Raw genomic sequence first — 16,068 nt, forward strand, 5'->3', positions numbered from 1 at the left:
AATGGATGTGTTCTTTTACATGCTAAGCACATCATTACCGCAATCCGTGTGCGGTCGTGTAATCAACAGTTACAGCAACGCGTGAATCACATCATTTATGACACAGACATTCCTGAGGCAAGAATCTGGGATTTTTATCTAGCTCCATCTAGTGGAAGATAGAGGAAATGAAATGAGTTACGATAGCGCTATTCGACGCTAGAGGACAGGAAGCTTTCCAAGGGTTTTGCAACTCTGTTTGTTTCGTTTTTAGATGTTGAGCCCTTAGTTTTGCGCTATACCTTATTGAATTGTCTTAAAACATGAGTATTTATTATATTTCATGTTATTAATGCATCTTTCATATGCTACTGCAAGCTTATCCTTTCTTTTACCCGGCATATACCCCTTTTTTATTTTTCCAATGGTACAAGTGTGCATTTTTCACTCTACATTCCTATTGTACACCTACCAAACAGGCAATCCCATCACACCCTAATGGCACTAAACAATGTTCGTTTAATCAGCAATAACGTGTCATCGTGCTGGAATTCCAACACATCGCACCGGAAAGAATGCGATAAAACTAATAAACGTTCAATTGTGTGTTTATCGAGCCGCAATTGCTGTGACAACCTCCGCGCGTACGGTTTGCGATGATCATTCCGGGGGCATCATCACAATCGGACCGCTGGACGCTTACACCGCGTGGTTTCGTTGTCTTAACACAGCGCGCAGTCATAAATAGTTTTATTACCCAACACCGTTTCGGGCGATTGAAACGGAAAGCCATGGCATGGCATGGCATCATCATCATCAACATCACTCGTGCCCTTACATGCTCTCGACCATCGGCACATTGAAGCACCACATTTGAGGGCAAGATTGTATGTGAAAACATTGTATCTTAAGTGTCTGCTCGCGTTAGTTGGGCGATTAGGTATAACGTCATCCCGAAATCGTGACCACGACATTTTATCGTGTTTGGCGTTGTAGCGAGTTGCTTCTGTGTTGCAATAGAAGCTTCTTTGCATTTGTGATTCAAATTAAAAAAACACTCCCTTTCAACACACTAAATCCCTGGCGACAATTTACGTTCCATTTTAAATTTTTACATGATATTAATGATCGTTTTGTTTTCGGTGTTTTTTAACCCACAGCTTTTCCACAGTCGAGCATAAGCGTGTCGAAGGAGCAGCGCAACAAACAGGAAGCAGTGGAAAGCCCAGCCGATGACTACGATGACGATTACGACGATGATGAGGACGTGCCGTCGCAGGAGAAACCGGAGATCAGCGACAATGCGCTGCTCGGGACGACGCTGCTCACCAAGGACTACATCGAGCAGGCACGGGAAAGCGAACAGGTTACGCTCAAGTGCGACGTCAGCAATCCGACAAGTAAGTGTGACTGATGCTATGCAGTAACGGGGATTGCTGTGTGCTATTTTGCATATTTAGCTGTAGGGAATTCTAAAGGAAACGGAGGGTAAAGTGGTGGCGTTGAATACAAGTGCAACGGAATTGAAGCATTTTATAGCTTTTTATAAAAGGAACAAAACATCAAAAACAGATTAAAACTGTTCGTTATCCCGATTCGTTGGTAATGCAAACCATTACAACGTGTAGACTTGAATGGTCTTTGTAGTATTTATAAAAGGCCGGGAGACATTGTCCGTACTCGTTAGTGTGATTTCGATTTCCACTAGCGCATCTGGCGGCGGCTGGTGGAAACTTTTTTTGTGCATCAAAGGAATAGTCGTGCCAGATCTCAAAATAAAGTATTATTTTCATCATTTTTCGATGCTTAAATGGCTGAAATAGTTGCACAACGTATTCACCTATCAATTACAAAGCTTTTCCAGGCCAGTTTAATTAAAAAAAAAACATGGAAAAATAATATATTTTCTCAAGTGGCTCCAAATTGTTTGGCAAATTGCTTCGGTCAGCCGCCGCCAGATGCGCTAGTAAAAAACAAAATTACACTAGCGAGTACGGACAATGGTCCCCCGGGCTTAACATTTTCTTCAACAAAAAACAAACACAAAAATGCTAATGTGACCATATGCATCCATCTTCCAACAACAAAAAGAAGAAAATGATTTAAATTCCAATTTGTTTATCCAAAACCCCTGAAATTGCTACAATTGGACAGCATAAAGCAACTAAATTAAATTATGAATTGTTTCGAAAATAATTCCATCTGTTGTTTCTGCCAGCTTTCATGAGAATAGCAAATCCTATCCCAATCTGCTTCTAAGAAGTACTATCTTCTCGGAATATGTCCACACACTCTCACACACACTCGTACAGGCAAAGTCCGACGTACGGATCCTTTTACGTCAGCTTAACGGAATGCTTTCACGATCCATCATTTCAGCAGCCGCCCCTGGGGGAATCCTTTTCGGTAGGGGATTTTCCCTCTCCCACTCGTGTGCTGTTTCTGTTGTTGTTTTGTAAGCTCAGATCTCTCTTGGCCATTCCCGAACCTTTTTTTTTTGTAGCTACTTTTTGCTCCTCTCAATGCCCAGTATTACTCATCCTTGTAAGAAAGCAAGCCACTGTCATGTTCTCGCGTGAAGCAAACCGTGAACGTGACCCGTGTGCATGAACATTGTAAAACGGGGGAAAATGGAATCACTTTTCGACGGTGCATGCACCGTGATTGCTCGCCGTGATGTTGTGATGTGCACACTCACACACACACACACACGATGGTGCTGATGAGCATATGCAAATCTGCATCTCGATCAAAACCCCCCTTACCCGTATGCAAATGTCCGGAACGGTCATGCACCGAGCGCGCGAAAGACAAAGGGTTTTGGAAAGGGAGCATCACTAAAAGAAAAAGGGGCCCACCCTCGGGGCGGTCCAGTCAGTGCTCGAGCCCACCGTTGACATGATCGTCGATAATCCATTGATGGAGTGTTTGCCATTCGATGGTCGAGCAAATCTTCGTAGGAAACATATTTCTTTCTTCCCTTCCCTAAGCACCCACCACAGCCAAGCAATATTTCATTCACCCTCCTTCAGGCAGGCAGCCAACCAGCCAGCCAGGACATTGTTGTACCCTTTGGGGGTTTTCCGTGCGATCGGGACAGTACGGAAGGCTTACAGCAAACCCACCCACGGTCACCACCGTACACAGACGGTCCGGGGGCTTGGGTTTGGTTTCGGGAAACGATCGGGAAACGATTGATTGATTGATGGTTTAATGAAGCCTTCCAGAACACAGAAGGTTTCGTGGACGGGCGTGACTGTAGGGTGTGTTGTAAGTGGAAGCGTTCGAAATGCAGGCAACTGAGACCCAAAGGGGAAATGCACGATTTGCAACATTTGTACAGATAAGCTGACAACACAATTTCAAATCAAAGTCCAGTATTGCACCTACTACTGGCGTCGGTTGCACTGACCTACCGCAAACGGTACGGTGATGTGACAGCCACGAGCAGCATAAATCAATCCCCCGAATGGGTCGCTGGGACGATTAATGTTGCGGGTTTGTTTGTAAATTGTGCGTGTAGCATTGCAAACATTGTAAGGATTTAGGTTTGTTCTGTTTAACTAACTGTGCAGACATTTTTTAAACATAAATTAAAAGGTTCAATCATAAGAAATTAAGGATGTAGTAAAGTTAACAAATTTAAGCAATCTATAAAAACGGAACAAGTAAAGTATAAAATACACTACAATACAATAATGAAATACACAAACATTGAAATACATACAAAAATAGCAAAAAAAGGAATCATAAGCGAAAAAAGGTAAACATTAAACGTAAATAAAGATAAAACAATCCAAAGAATGGATTCTGGCACGTTTATTATTTGTCGATGTTCGTAAACTGTATAAGCAATATTGCAAAAATTGTAAGAATACAAGTTACATTTAGACAAGTAAAGTAAAATGAAATGGAGCGAATAAAACATAGAAAACATTTTATTACAAACAGCAATAAGCCTTTTAAGGGTATTCCTATACAACAAATTAAAGAATTGAAGAGCAAAATAAACTTACAAGTAAACACAATGAAGTTTTCATAATTGCAAACATATGTAACAATTCTAATTAGAAAAATAATTTAAAAAATGAGCATAAATGTCCTTAAAGCTAAAGGAAAAAAGAAAAACATTAAAAGTAAATGAAACAAATTAAGTCAGTAAAGGAGCCGTATAATAAGCTAATCTGATATCAAAATTATCAACCTAAATATGCAAAATACGGCCATTCATTAGAGGCCATAATAACAGGTATAAAATGTTGTATTAAAAAGATCTTACTAAAGCTACATTAATCACTGCTTCCCATACCTTCGAAGCCACTCGAGAGGATAATCAATCTCATTCGCAAGCGACTGTTTAATTGATTTAATTATTTTCCAACGATATCCATACATTACTTTTAAACAGTCGACGAATCTTGTCAGCTATCGCAAATGGATTCGTTAAAATTCAAGGCTACCCCGTCACCTGCTTTATGATCCGCGTTAGCATAATTCCACTAGACTCACGATTCAGCAGTGACTGAGAGGAAAAAAAACATTCTCCAAGCCTTTCCTATATAGTTTACTTTTCGCTGCATACACAACCACACTTCCCCGATCAAACAGCTGACTGTGCACCAGTGCTTTCTGGCATGCCCTCTCTCGTGCACCCCAACAGATCGATCAGAGCCGGAAAGTCTCTAGACTCTTTGAGTACCGAATGCTTCTAACTACCAGCTACGGGTCTGGTTTTGCATTTGCATGACAGCAGCCTCCACCACCACCGCACGCACTAGACGTTACCTCGCGTGAGTGGTTGGCGTTTGGGCATTGGGGGCCACCGAGAATTCAACGGCACGGTCTGCCACTGGCAGAACTCGTAGCTTAGATGAATAATTTAATTGCTCCATTGCATCTCCCCGGGTGCGATAAATTCACCTTAGCTGGGTGTGTTTGCTGGCCGGGTTGAACGGCGTGCGGCAGCGGCGGCTCCTCACTCGCTTACTTTACCTGCAATTCATTAGTGCCTGGAATCGATAAAACTGCACGCCAAGTGGCTTCTAATGCCAACTGCTTCGTGTATATGTGTGTGTGTGTTTTTATGTGTATTTCTTTTATTTTATTTGCATGTGCAGGTGCATTTTATTTACGCTTTCTGTGCCATTCCTGTGCCACTCGGGAACGGTGCACGAGTCGCGAATGCATTTGGCGTGCAAAACGGTTCGGCATTCCAAGCCGATTCTCAGGAATGCTTACGTCGGCGAACATATTTTGCCAGCTATAGAGAATGCAAGGTCATGGCATGGCAAGTTATTATGTTTGTTAGGGGAGTTGTTGGTGGGCTTGGTTATTAAGCAGAATGAACGGTTTCAAACCCAACTTCAAAGGAATGCTGAACAAGACAAGGTGTAAGGTAACGTAAGTGCTGCTTCTAATTACTTCCATCTCATCAATTTTCCAGCTAACAACATCATCATATGGTACTACAACAACAAGCCCATCTTTCAGCAGCTGATCCGTCTGATACCGGACACGCGGTATGAGCGTGGCCCCGACTTTTCGCTAGTTATCGACAACGTGCAGCTCACGGACGAGGGTGTTTACTCCTGCCAGCTACTGCCCAACAATATGACGGTTAAAATTGAACTACAGCTGTTGACGTGAGTACCTTAAAGGCGCATGAATCTCACATATGCTCCTGCCAGGGTAAACATATCTCTCATTCCATCCCTTCCATCCTTCAGGCCACCACGCGATGTCCACATCATGCACGGTAGCAAAACCATCAACGATACGATTGAGATGCATCAGCGCGATCGCAAGGTAGTGCTGCTATGCTCGGCAGGAGGACATCCGACTCCCCTCATCACCTGGGCTTATCGAGTAGGTTACTAAGAATTCAACGGCACAGGTCAACGGATCATTAACTGTGTACTCGACTGTGTGTTTGCTCTTCGATAGGGACGCCATTTGGATGAGGAAAACAGCCGCCAGCTCGGTATCAAGCTGCGCAAGGAGTTTTTGGAAATCCACGAGGTGAAATCGCAACACGCCGGAGACTACGAGTGTATGGCCCAGAATGGTATAGGCAACCCGATCAGCCAGACGGTGACTGTCGTTGTAAAAGGTAAGGAGGGGAGGATTCACAAGTGAGTCAGTACAGGGCTTCAGCAGAAGTGGGAGACTTTCTTTTTATCACAAAAATTTTGCTGGGAATTGACGTATGGGGGAGTTTTTTTTTTTTTTTTTTTGAAGCAAATTTCTTCTAAATCCTTATCATCTTCTTTACTTTTAACCTCATGATTCACACACCCACATCTTAACATAATGCTAATTGTTTTGAATCTGTTCATGCCATCATGCGACTTCATTCGACATCATTCCGACACACTCTTGTCTGCCTCACTCCGTCACCGTGGGCATCCACACTTCGTTCATTGCGCATTACGTTAACACACGTCACTACCATAACAAACAATACAAAACCCGTCGCAGATGATTCATCGGAAGAGCTGGAGGATGATTACATGGATGACGCTAATGTAACTGCACCGCCGCTGGAGAAAGGTCATCATTAGTGGAACATAATACCACATTCGTAGTGTTGTTCTTTTTTGTATTTCGTTTTTGACTTTTGACTGCAGCTTTGCCGCACTGCCGCACACACATGTCAGACAGCGAGAGCGTAGTAGATTCCACCGTAGGCTCTCCTAACACCTGCTGTACATAGCGCACGAGCACGACCACAGTATCGCACAGTTTGACGTCTAGTACCGCATTGTTTTAGTATTGTAGACAGCATTGTACAACACATAGCACATTGAGAGTGATTTTAATTTTTGGCGAAACATAGCCCAGAAAACGGATTATGCCTTAGTGTCACACTGCCTCCTGTTTTGTAGCATCATCCAACTCCAAAATGATCCAGCATGGTATCACCACTAACTTCATTTGCGCATTTTTACCGTGGAACGACCACAACACCCTGAAGCATGTTTGAGAGTGGTATCCTTCTGCCTGCATTATGATTTTCAAGTCCCTCGAATAGCCTCTCTAGATCCCTTGCGTAGATCCACCATTACCAAAACTGCGGCGTCTCAGTAACAATCTCCCGTGCCGGCTCTCTCCATTGCAGGTAGCCCAATCATTCACAAGCATTCCAGCTACATCAACACGGCGATCGGCGAGAACGTGGAAATGGTCTGCCTGTACGACAGCAATCCGGAGCCACGCAAAATCCAGTGGATTCGAAATGATGAGATCGTTCAGTCGGTACCCGCCCAGACCATCATCACGAACGATCATCACAATCACCACAACCGTACCCGTCTCACCATCAAGAACGTGCAGCAGAAGGACCTGCAGGCGTACTACTGCAAAATTGAGGTTCGTGTGGCAAAGTTGAGGATTCCTGTACAGGGTGGTCTCATGTGCTTTAATGTTATCTAATTGAATTCACAGAACGAGCTAGGCGAAGCAGTATCGAAAACGATTCTGGGACTGACGCCGGGCGGTGCACATCTCATACACTCCAACTCTTCGGACGGTTTGCTGCACACATGGTGGAAGATTCACAGCATTCAGCAGATCACCGAGATGCTCGTGCTTTACCGAGGAGAGAATGTAAGTTCCAAGCAAGATGTACTTTGAAGGTTTATTAGACATTGGTGGGTCGTGTTCCTGTTTCTCTCTTGAGTATTAAAATAGTTCTTTTGAATCGATTATGTTTTTGAGGATCAAGAAAAACAAATTGGCATGCTATCACTGACACATTGATCGTTTTTATGTTGTAGCACAAATACGCTGGTAGTGAAACTGCCTTTTTAATCTTGCGCCATCTGTTGAGCAGTAGAAGTACTATGTCCAAGATTTTTTTTTATGTTGGATACCCTCTAATTTGTCTTCAACAATTGACATTTGTATGAAGAGCATTTTTCTATAAGTAAAGAGCAATTCAAAATAAGCGATGCAGTCAAATTTCGTACAACATTGACAATTATTACTTCTTCTAATTGACGTAAATTTCCAACGCGGACATGCCGGTCTATACAGGCTTTCGGGACTTTACTCGAAACCACGCAACCGGATAGTCAGAACTTGGTTAGGTGGGGACGATCCATTCTAGGCTTGAACCCACGACAGGCACAATATTAAGTCGTATTAGTTAACGACTGTACCACGGCACCGTCCCTACATTGTGAATTTTTAAATCCATTCATGGAAGTATCAAAAACTGGGTTTTTGGAACTTCGCTATGTTTCTACACTCCAAAATAGATCATTCTGTTTGTTTGTGTGTTTTGCTTGTACCCGTAAGAAGGCAAAACAAATCTGAACAATCAAAAGAGTTGATGATGTTTCCAGGATGCTTTTTATAAAAGCAGCACAATCTACTATATAACAGCAGTGCTATACAAAACAAGGTTTCTGTAATCGAAAAGATTGCTTCCGTATTCTGAACAGATTTCAATATTTAACTACTTCAAATGTATATCCTTTCTATAAGATATGAGATCCAATCGACAAGGCCTGAACTGAAACAAACCTAATCTCAACTGTCGAACACAAATCGGAAGGTCACGCCAATTGCAGGCAAATCTCAACCTTCGTTACATTAACCCTTTATAAGAGCAGTTTCACCAATTATTTAAACCCAACACATTGACCCTACCGATCTTTCTTTGAACCTTTCAACCTACGCTCACCTCATTTGCCGTTTTTTCTTCTTCTTTTCTTACAACACCCCTCCTCCCCAACCTTGCCTCCAACACAGACCAAATACATACCGGTGACGGCCGAAATCTCCAGCCACGACCAAAACCCGGACGGCTACACCTGGACGTAAGTATCCCACCTGGAAACCCGGCATTTCTGGGTCATTTTTTTAAGACAAAATAGAGAAAAAAGGGTGACATAATGCTTTCTCTAACCCTTTTGCTTACGAACGAATTGGTTTCGCTTCCACTGCATTTCCGACCGTCTCTCTCGCCCCATTATCATCTAGGATTCGCAAATCGATCCGACTTCCGGAGGGCGAATGGTTCGTGACGGCCCGGGCACGCAACACCGAGGGTTGGTCCAGTGCCGAAAGTCTGCCGCACCAGTTCCAGATCCGTGACGCGATGGACAACATTCAGGTGGCTTCGATCGGTGGTTCGAGCGGAGCGCACCGGACACTGTCGGTGGGCGGGCTGGCGCTACTACTGCTGCTGGCGCTTCCCTTCGTTAAAACGCTAGCGTATTAATGTGCTGCATGGCGGTGAGAGCGAGCGTGTGTGGGAAAGCGAGCGATTGGAAAGGACACAAACACACACACACACGCACATACGCTTTTAAAAGGTAGCATAAATAAGTGAAAACCGAACCAATCCGCACGGCCAACACGGATCACACGGAGTTAAAGTTTCAGCAGTCAGAGTCATGAGAGCTTTGGCAACCGATTTCAGTTCAGTTGCTGGAGGTTTGTTGGATTTGTGGGGAAAGGGGAGAGGGGAGGGATACTTCATCATGATTTATAAAGGTAGTGGCAAACAGGGACTAATCCTTCATGGCCGCGCCCCAAAACCAGCGTCGGCAAAGCTGGTGGGTGTGCGGGAAATTTCCCCGATTTTGCTACATATTCGCAGATAGCCGGTGAGTGAAAGTGAGTGATACGAGTTAGCCGTTAACCGAGACCCAAGATACGTCCAACTCAAATTGCACAGCATAAAGGGATGGCCCAAAGGTAGAGCGTGTGTTAGTGTGTGTGTGTGTGAACGCAAAGCTTCCCTCATTCGCAAAGACAGTAAAACACATCATCAATTCCCCAATGTGATGTGGTCATCACCCGGTCTGGGTCGCAGTATACACGCACGCATGCAATCACAGATACGACTGGTGAACATGAAACAACGTATGTAGAGATGCAAAATCAAAGCGATATAGTTATTACGGTAGGCAATGTGAGAAAGCGCGAGGATTACAGTAGTTTAACCAAAAGAAGAATCTTCATAGCACAGACCCTTAACAAATCCCCACCACCACCACCACCACCATTCGCTGAAATCGTTCACAAAGTAGCAAAGCAAGCAGGTCATGCCATTGGTGATAAGGATGCGCACGTATACGTGGCATATAGCTGGGCCATCGATAGAGAGAGAGAGGCAGCGAGAGAAAAACGATAAACATGACTGCTACTGGCGTCACTGTTCACTCGTGCCCAACATTAAACATAAAAATTAAACGCGTCCAGTGGCGGGTTCCCTTTTCATGTTCCAATGATTTCGTTTGAAAGAGAAACGAAATGGTTTTTTTTTAATTGCATTCTACCTTACTTTGCCTTTGAAAAGTTTTGTCTTTTAGAAGAAAATTCCTTAAACCCCGAGACTGTTCCCTAGGTTATTTTGCAAGTAAAAGTCACAACAAAGGGGGCAGTATAAACATGCGAAACAAAACAAAAAGGAGTTTTTAATTGTTATAGACAGCAAACAGCAAATGAAAAATGAGAAATCAATCTATAACTAGATCAAAACTTTAAACAAAATTGTAACCAAAATTGCCTTTGGATGAAAACCGCTCGATGTGTAATGTAAAACAACATAAAAGAGGAGAAACCCGAACAAGTAAACGCAAAAGCCACTTCTGAAAACTTAATAGCACACATTGCAACTAGCCAAAATTAAACACAAAACAACGAAAATGAATGCAAGTGAAAATGAGAACCTTAAGAAAACGTATTAAATTGAACAGAGATTGTACAGAACCAGAACAGAAAATCATTACTGCAACAGACCAAACATACAAAGTCGGGTGTCGTATTCCTTAAAATCCATTACATATATATTATGGCTTGATACCATTTTTTTACATAGGTTTAGCACACTACACATCCTTCTCTACACACACACATACATAGTTGGTCCCTTCCATCCTTCCAAATGTAAATGTAGACCGTAAAGAATCCGCAAATTGGCGAAACGTTATTTCTCTTTTAAACTCGCCAAAACACCCTCCCCAGTGTGCGTTAGTTGGTAGTGTAATCGTTTTAAGATGAACCTTCATTAATGTTCCCTTCTTTACATCCGTTATTGTTTTGTCTTTAAGCTACCTTGCTACTTCATTATCTATTTCTATTTTATTGTTCTGTTGTTTCCCCTTTTCTCTTTACTCTCTTTCAACAATCCTACAAACCTGCTAAACACTTAAGTTAAACTTAGTTAACCTTTAACGTAGTGCTCTAAGCTATCGTATAGTATTTTGAGGACAAAGGATCAAGTCAAATTTGCGTAGTAGTGAAGGGAGAAAGAGAGAGAGAGAGAGACGGTTGTACTATAGAGGAAAACTGCACACAAAAGGTGCAACAAAGAGAAACTAGAAAAGAGAAACTAGCGAAGAGAAAGGGGCGAATGCGGATCACAGTTTTGGCACACAGAAAAAAAACCAAACCAAACAGAAAAAAGTGCGTGTTAAAGCAGACGGGTTGCCGTACTTTCTGCGTTCTAGGCTTAGAATGATAAGAATCCGTTCCGTTGTTTTTTTTTTAATTTTTTTAATAAAACAACAAACACAAACAGCTGCTCCGAAGTACGGTGCTATAGAGAGACAAACATTTACACAATTTTTATCCCACACACATACACAGACATCAAGTTCATGTACCAAATGCAATAAACACAAGATAAAACAATGGATAAAATTTAAAATGCATTATATGCTTATAGAAAATTACTAAAACCGTATTATTCGTCAAAAAAGGGTTTAACAAAACTTGCAAATATGAAGATACAAAAACATACATGTAGCAAATCATATACCTTTTGTGTCGTAAGGGGCAAGCAAACGTAGCCATCCTCTTTAGAAACCAAACAAAAAAACAACAACAACACCCAGAGCCTTTATCCTAACAGCCAGAGCAGAAATGTTCGTATTGTTTGTTTGAAATGTATTGTTTTTTTTTCTTATCGTTTTTGTCTACGGGCACAACCGATTCGCCATCTAAATGTTAACCAATGTAATCATGTTTTTACTGTGTGCAGCGCGTGTAACAGAACGGTGCATCGCAAAACAAATTGTGCTATAGGTGCGTATGAAAAGGGTTTAACAAAAAACCCTCCAATCGGTACATTAAAAAAACTATTTAAATGCAGAAGTATTTGCTAGAGACATATTGATCGGTAGGTAAACAGTAAAAGCGATAAAACAGCAAGAAAGAACCACAGAGCAAGGAAGGAAGGTATAAATAAATATGAAAAACATACAAAACAACACAACCTTTTGATTGGAAGAGAAAAAAAAAAATCAAAATCAACACTTACACACAACTACTAATCTAAAATATGAGCTATGTTCGGTATCATTAATGAATGTTGAATAGAATTGGTGAACATTAACTAGATATGTGCAAAATTAACGAAAATAAAACGCAAAATAAACGGAGGTGCAACGGTAGCAGTTGAAGCACGAATTTTACGCAAAAGCAGGAAAAAGAGCATCGTTAGAACAAGAGCAATCCATCTTCAGGCAAAGAGGTGACAAACCAAGAGAAAGGAATGGAAAAATAAATGAAAATTATAAATCCAAAACGTAACACATCGGCTTCTTGTAGCTTCTCCGAAAAATGTATATGTTTTTACATGTTTTTTTTATTACCTTTCACACACACAAACTTGACATGAAAACAGGTTCCAACTAGAGTTGGGCAAAACGCACAAAAAAGCGGAACTGGGTCCGGACGATTCCAACAAATTTCGGACCCAGTTCCGAATGGTAGGTTCAATCCGACATACCGGAACCGCCCGGAATCGTCCGGAATCGTCTGGAATCGTCGGAATCGTTGGAATCGTGCGGAGTCGTTGGAACCGTCCAGAATCGTCCGGAATCGTCTGGAATCGACGGGAGTCGCCCGGAATCGCCCGGAATCGCCCGGAATCGCCCGGAATCGCCCGGAATCGTCCGGAATCGTCCGGAATCGTCCGGAATCGCCCGGAATCGTCTGGAATCGTCGGAATTCCATTTCATTTCATGTCATTTATTCAGTGCATAACCTAATACAAATAGATACAAACAGTAACACAAGATGCTAGCGTCCATATCGAACGATATTGAGGAACTCAGTGCTCGACATTCCTGGCTTAAATGTACGACAGACAGCATTGACATATGCGCGGCGGCCGGAACGTGAACTTGAATCGTCTGGAATCGTCGGAACAGTCGGAATCGACCGGTATCGGCTCTACTATTCACTACTATCGATTGACTACGATTCCGCACGATTCCGGACGATTTCGGTCGATTCCGAATGTTCCGACGATTCCGGACGATTACGACGATTCCGCACGATTCCAGACGATTTCAGACGATTCCGGACGATTCCGACGATTCCGACGATTCCGGACGATTCCGACGATTCCGGACGATTCCGGACGATTCCGGTGGAACTAGCGATTCCTTCTCTCTGGAATCGGAATCGGAATCATACTTGCCGGAACCGGAGCGGAACCGTGGGTGCGATCCGCAGAACCCATCTCTAGTTCCAACCATGCCAGCAGACACAGTACAAAAAGGCGCTAATGATCCTCTTTAAGTTTGCTTTGCCGTTACACTACCCGGGGCACCTGGCGGGCGTTTAGTTCCCCAAAGGCTCATTTAGGATCTAACCGAAATTTTACGAATCTTCAAGCATATAAAGTCTCACCTTAAAACTTGCCAACAACGTACCTGCGGTGAGTTTCTTCGAGTGGAAAGAATCAATAAATGCCCATCCCTTATAAATTGATCAATGTACCTGTGGCTAAGGACCTTGTTTTACCCACCGTCACCGGCCTTAATGTATGTATATAGATCATCGTAACCGTTTTGCCCGTGACATGTAATAACCAAAAACGTGAAGCACATAATGATCGGCACACGTAAATTGTCGTACGTAAATGTTAAGAGTATGATTATAGCAGGTACGGATTGAATCCTACCTTTAATGGGTATTGGTAGCTTTAGTTATCTTCCTCCAATACTTCTAATGATTGGAACATTTTCTAGGTAGCCAAAAAAGGAGTCCGTTCAATAAAACAATATTTGTGGGTGTTTTTTATCGCTTCTTTTAACACCTCACATTCTCATCCAATACTACCTGTCATCTTATATACCCAAAATTACATCCATTTAATCGTTTAATGACCGTGCAAGGTGTAATGGTTTATGTTCAAATACAGTTATTTTTTACGTTTTTTTTTCGTAGTATTGGTACCATATGCTATTATATTGACTTCACACTTGCGATCGCTTTACGATACTTAATGATCAATCGAAATGATCATCCGGAGAATCAGTAAACCTTACAATAATGCTTACATTTTGCCGAGCACTGAAAAGCTATTTTACAAAATTATTCATTTTAGATTATAGAAAGAATGTCGAGTTGCACAACATAATAAACAATGGCCACAATTTACTCTAGCCACGTTCCCAATAAAAGTAAATCCTTGAATCCTTGAAAAAAGAAACATGGAACATGGATTTAATAAACCGTGTTCTGGTTCAATTTGCAATGTGAACAGCATTATTCTAAACTTGCAAGATGTTTTTCAACAGCTGTCATTACTTGTGACCTCTCGCATTATTGTTGAATAATGCCGTTCACATTGGAAACTGACCCGGAAACAGTTATGTTAACAACAAGATTATGTTCTTTTCGGTCTAATGATTAGTTACACTTCTGATACCCTAAGAGTAATAATATAAATGGTTGATTAAGTAAAAAATTAACTGAAATGATAATGCAAAAACTGAAATAAAGGCAAAATTAATAACCGAAAAGATGTGCAATTGGTTAATGGATTGAATATGTTTCTGTGGGTTTTGGTTAGATAGACTGAAGTCAACCTAATCCTAGAACGGCTACCCAAAGAAAAAGGAGTCTCTTGAACGTGCGATTGTGCTGCAATTACTATTTAAAACAGGCAAACACATAATCTACCGAACCGGGTTTTGGTACCTTTTCGTGGATTAGAATGCCATTTTTGGGATTTCCATTGAAGTTGTGTTTTTCCTCGCTGTCTGCGGGATATTCACAACAACAAAAAACAATACCGTTTTTCACGGAATTTTGACAACACCGGTAACACAAGTACCGTGTAATGTGTTTGGAGGAATATGGGACATAAACAACGGTCCGTTTAGAGTTTTCACACCTCAGGGAGTCTTCTAAGCTCGGTACCCCCTAGCCCTGGAAGGATTACCTGAAGGTTTTGAAAACCCACATAAAGGCGTATCCTACAAGCGTGTATCCTACCCGTGTGGCTCTGAGTGTGAGTGCAAATCAACCATTCGGATCATTCTGTCGATCAGGTAAAGGAGAATTCCCCATCTCGGTGGCTACATGTTTTTCTATAAAACGTGCCATTCTGAACTGTCAACTATACAGTCGCATTCAAGCCATTGTGCAGACGACATCAGAACAACCAGACATCAATCCCACCCAAAAGCAACTCTATACTAACAGAAGGTGTGTGTTATTCATCAGCAAGCAAGCAGGCAAGCTAACAGCTCCAGTCAAGATGAATAGAATCGTTGCACTGAACCGCTTGCAGCATCTTCCAAAGGAGCATCCGTGTTTTATCGCGAAGGAATCATCATTGGCAATCGGATTAACTAATGCAGCACCGATTCAAGACGCGGAAGACGATTCACAAAGGCTGCTGAATGAACGGACAGCGAAATCTCCCTCGATCGCATCCCGACTGCTGCGGCAGCAATGGCTTAAAAGGACCATCCCGGAAGTGGTGAGAAAGATGGGCATACGGAAAAATCTGCACGAAACATGGAAGCGTGTATGATAAAAGCGCAAAGGATATCCTAAGAAACGTACGACGTAAGGTGATCCGGCAGTACGAATGTGTGCAAAGCACTATCAGAACGAACTATATACTTTTGTAAATAGTGTAATTTTAGACGAGTAGGAATAAGGAGTCATCCATCAATCAATATTAAGTAACATATAAATATAACTCATCTCGACTCATCTTCATTAAATAAAAACAAAATAATAATCCAAATAATGTATGATGTCGCAACAGAGCAAAACATTTGGTCTTTCTCAATACTCTTTTCCCCCCTGCAGGAACGTGGAACCGGG

General features: G+C 42.1%; 1 protein-coding gene across 5 annotated transcripts in view; it reads left to right on the top strand.

The window, feature by feature from the left end:
* The window catches only part of LOC120900201 (neurotrimin-like), a 98,652-nt gene extending 86,127 nt beyond the window's left edge, over positions 1 to 12,525 (top strand). For 4 of the 5 annotated variants that reach the window (XM_040306890.1, XM_040306891.1, XM_040306892.1 and 1 more), the window contains exons 4-12: positions 1,140 to 1,379; positions 5,423 to 5,621; positions 5,706 to 5,844; positions 5,923 to 6,088; positions 6,457 to 6,528; positions 7,097 to 7,347; positions 7,423 to 7,584; positions 8,734 to 8,801; positions 8,965 to 12,525. In XM_040306890.1, coding sequence (XP_040162824.1) covers positions 1,140 to 1,379; positions 5,423 to 5,621; positions 5,706 to 5,844; positions 5,923 to 6,088; positions 6,457 to 6,528; positions 7,097 to 7,347; positions 7,423 to 7,584; positions 8,734 to 8,801; positions 8,965 to 9,205 — 1,538 coding nt within the window. In that variant the 3' untranslated portion in view covers positions 9,206 to 12,525. The remainder of the gene's footprint in view (positions 1 to 1,139; positions 1,380 to 5,422; positions 5,622 to 5,705; positions 5,845 to 5,922; positions 6,089 to 6,456; positions 6,529 to 7,096; positions 7,348 to 7,422; positions 7,585 to 8,733; positions 8,802 to 8,964) is intronic. The other variant, XM_040306895.1, reaches the window with a different exon arrangement.
* The last annotated feature ends 3,543 nt before the right edge of the window (positions 12,526 to 16,068 follow it).

Source organism: Anopheles arabiensis, chromosome 3 (assembly GCF_016920715.1).
Source record: "Anopheles arabiensis isolate DONGOLA chromosome 3, AaraD3, whole genome shotgun sequence".
In the NCBI taxonomy this organism is placed as follows: Eukaryota; Metazoa; Arthropoda; class Insecta; order Diptera; family Culicidae; genus Anopheles; species Anopheles arabiensis.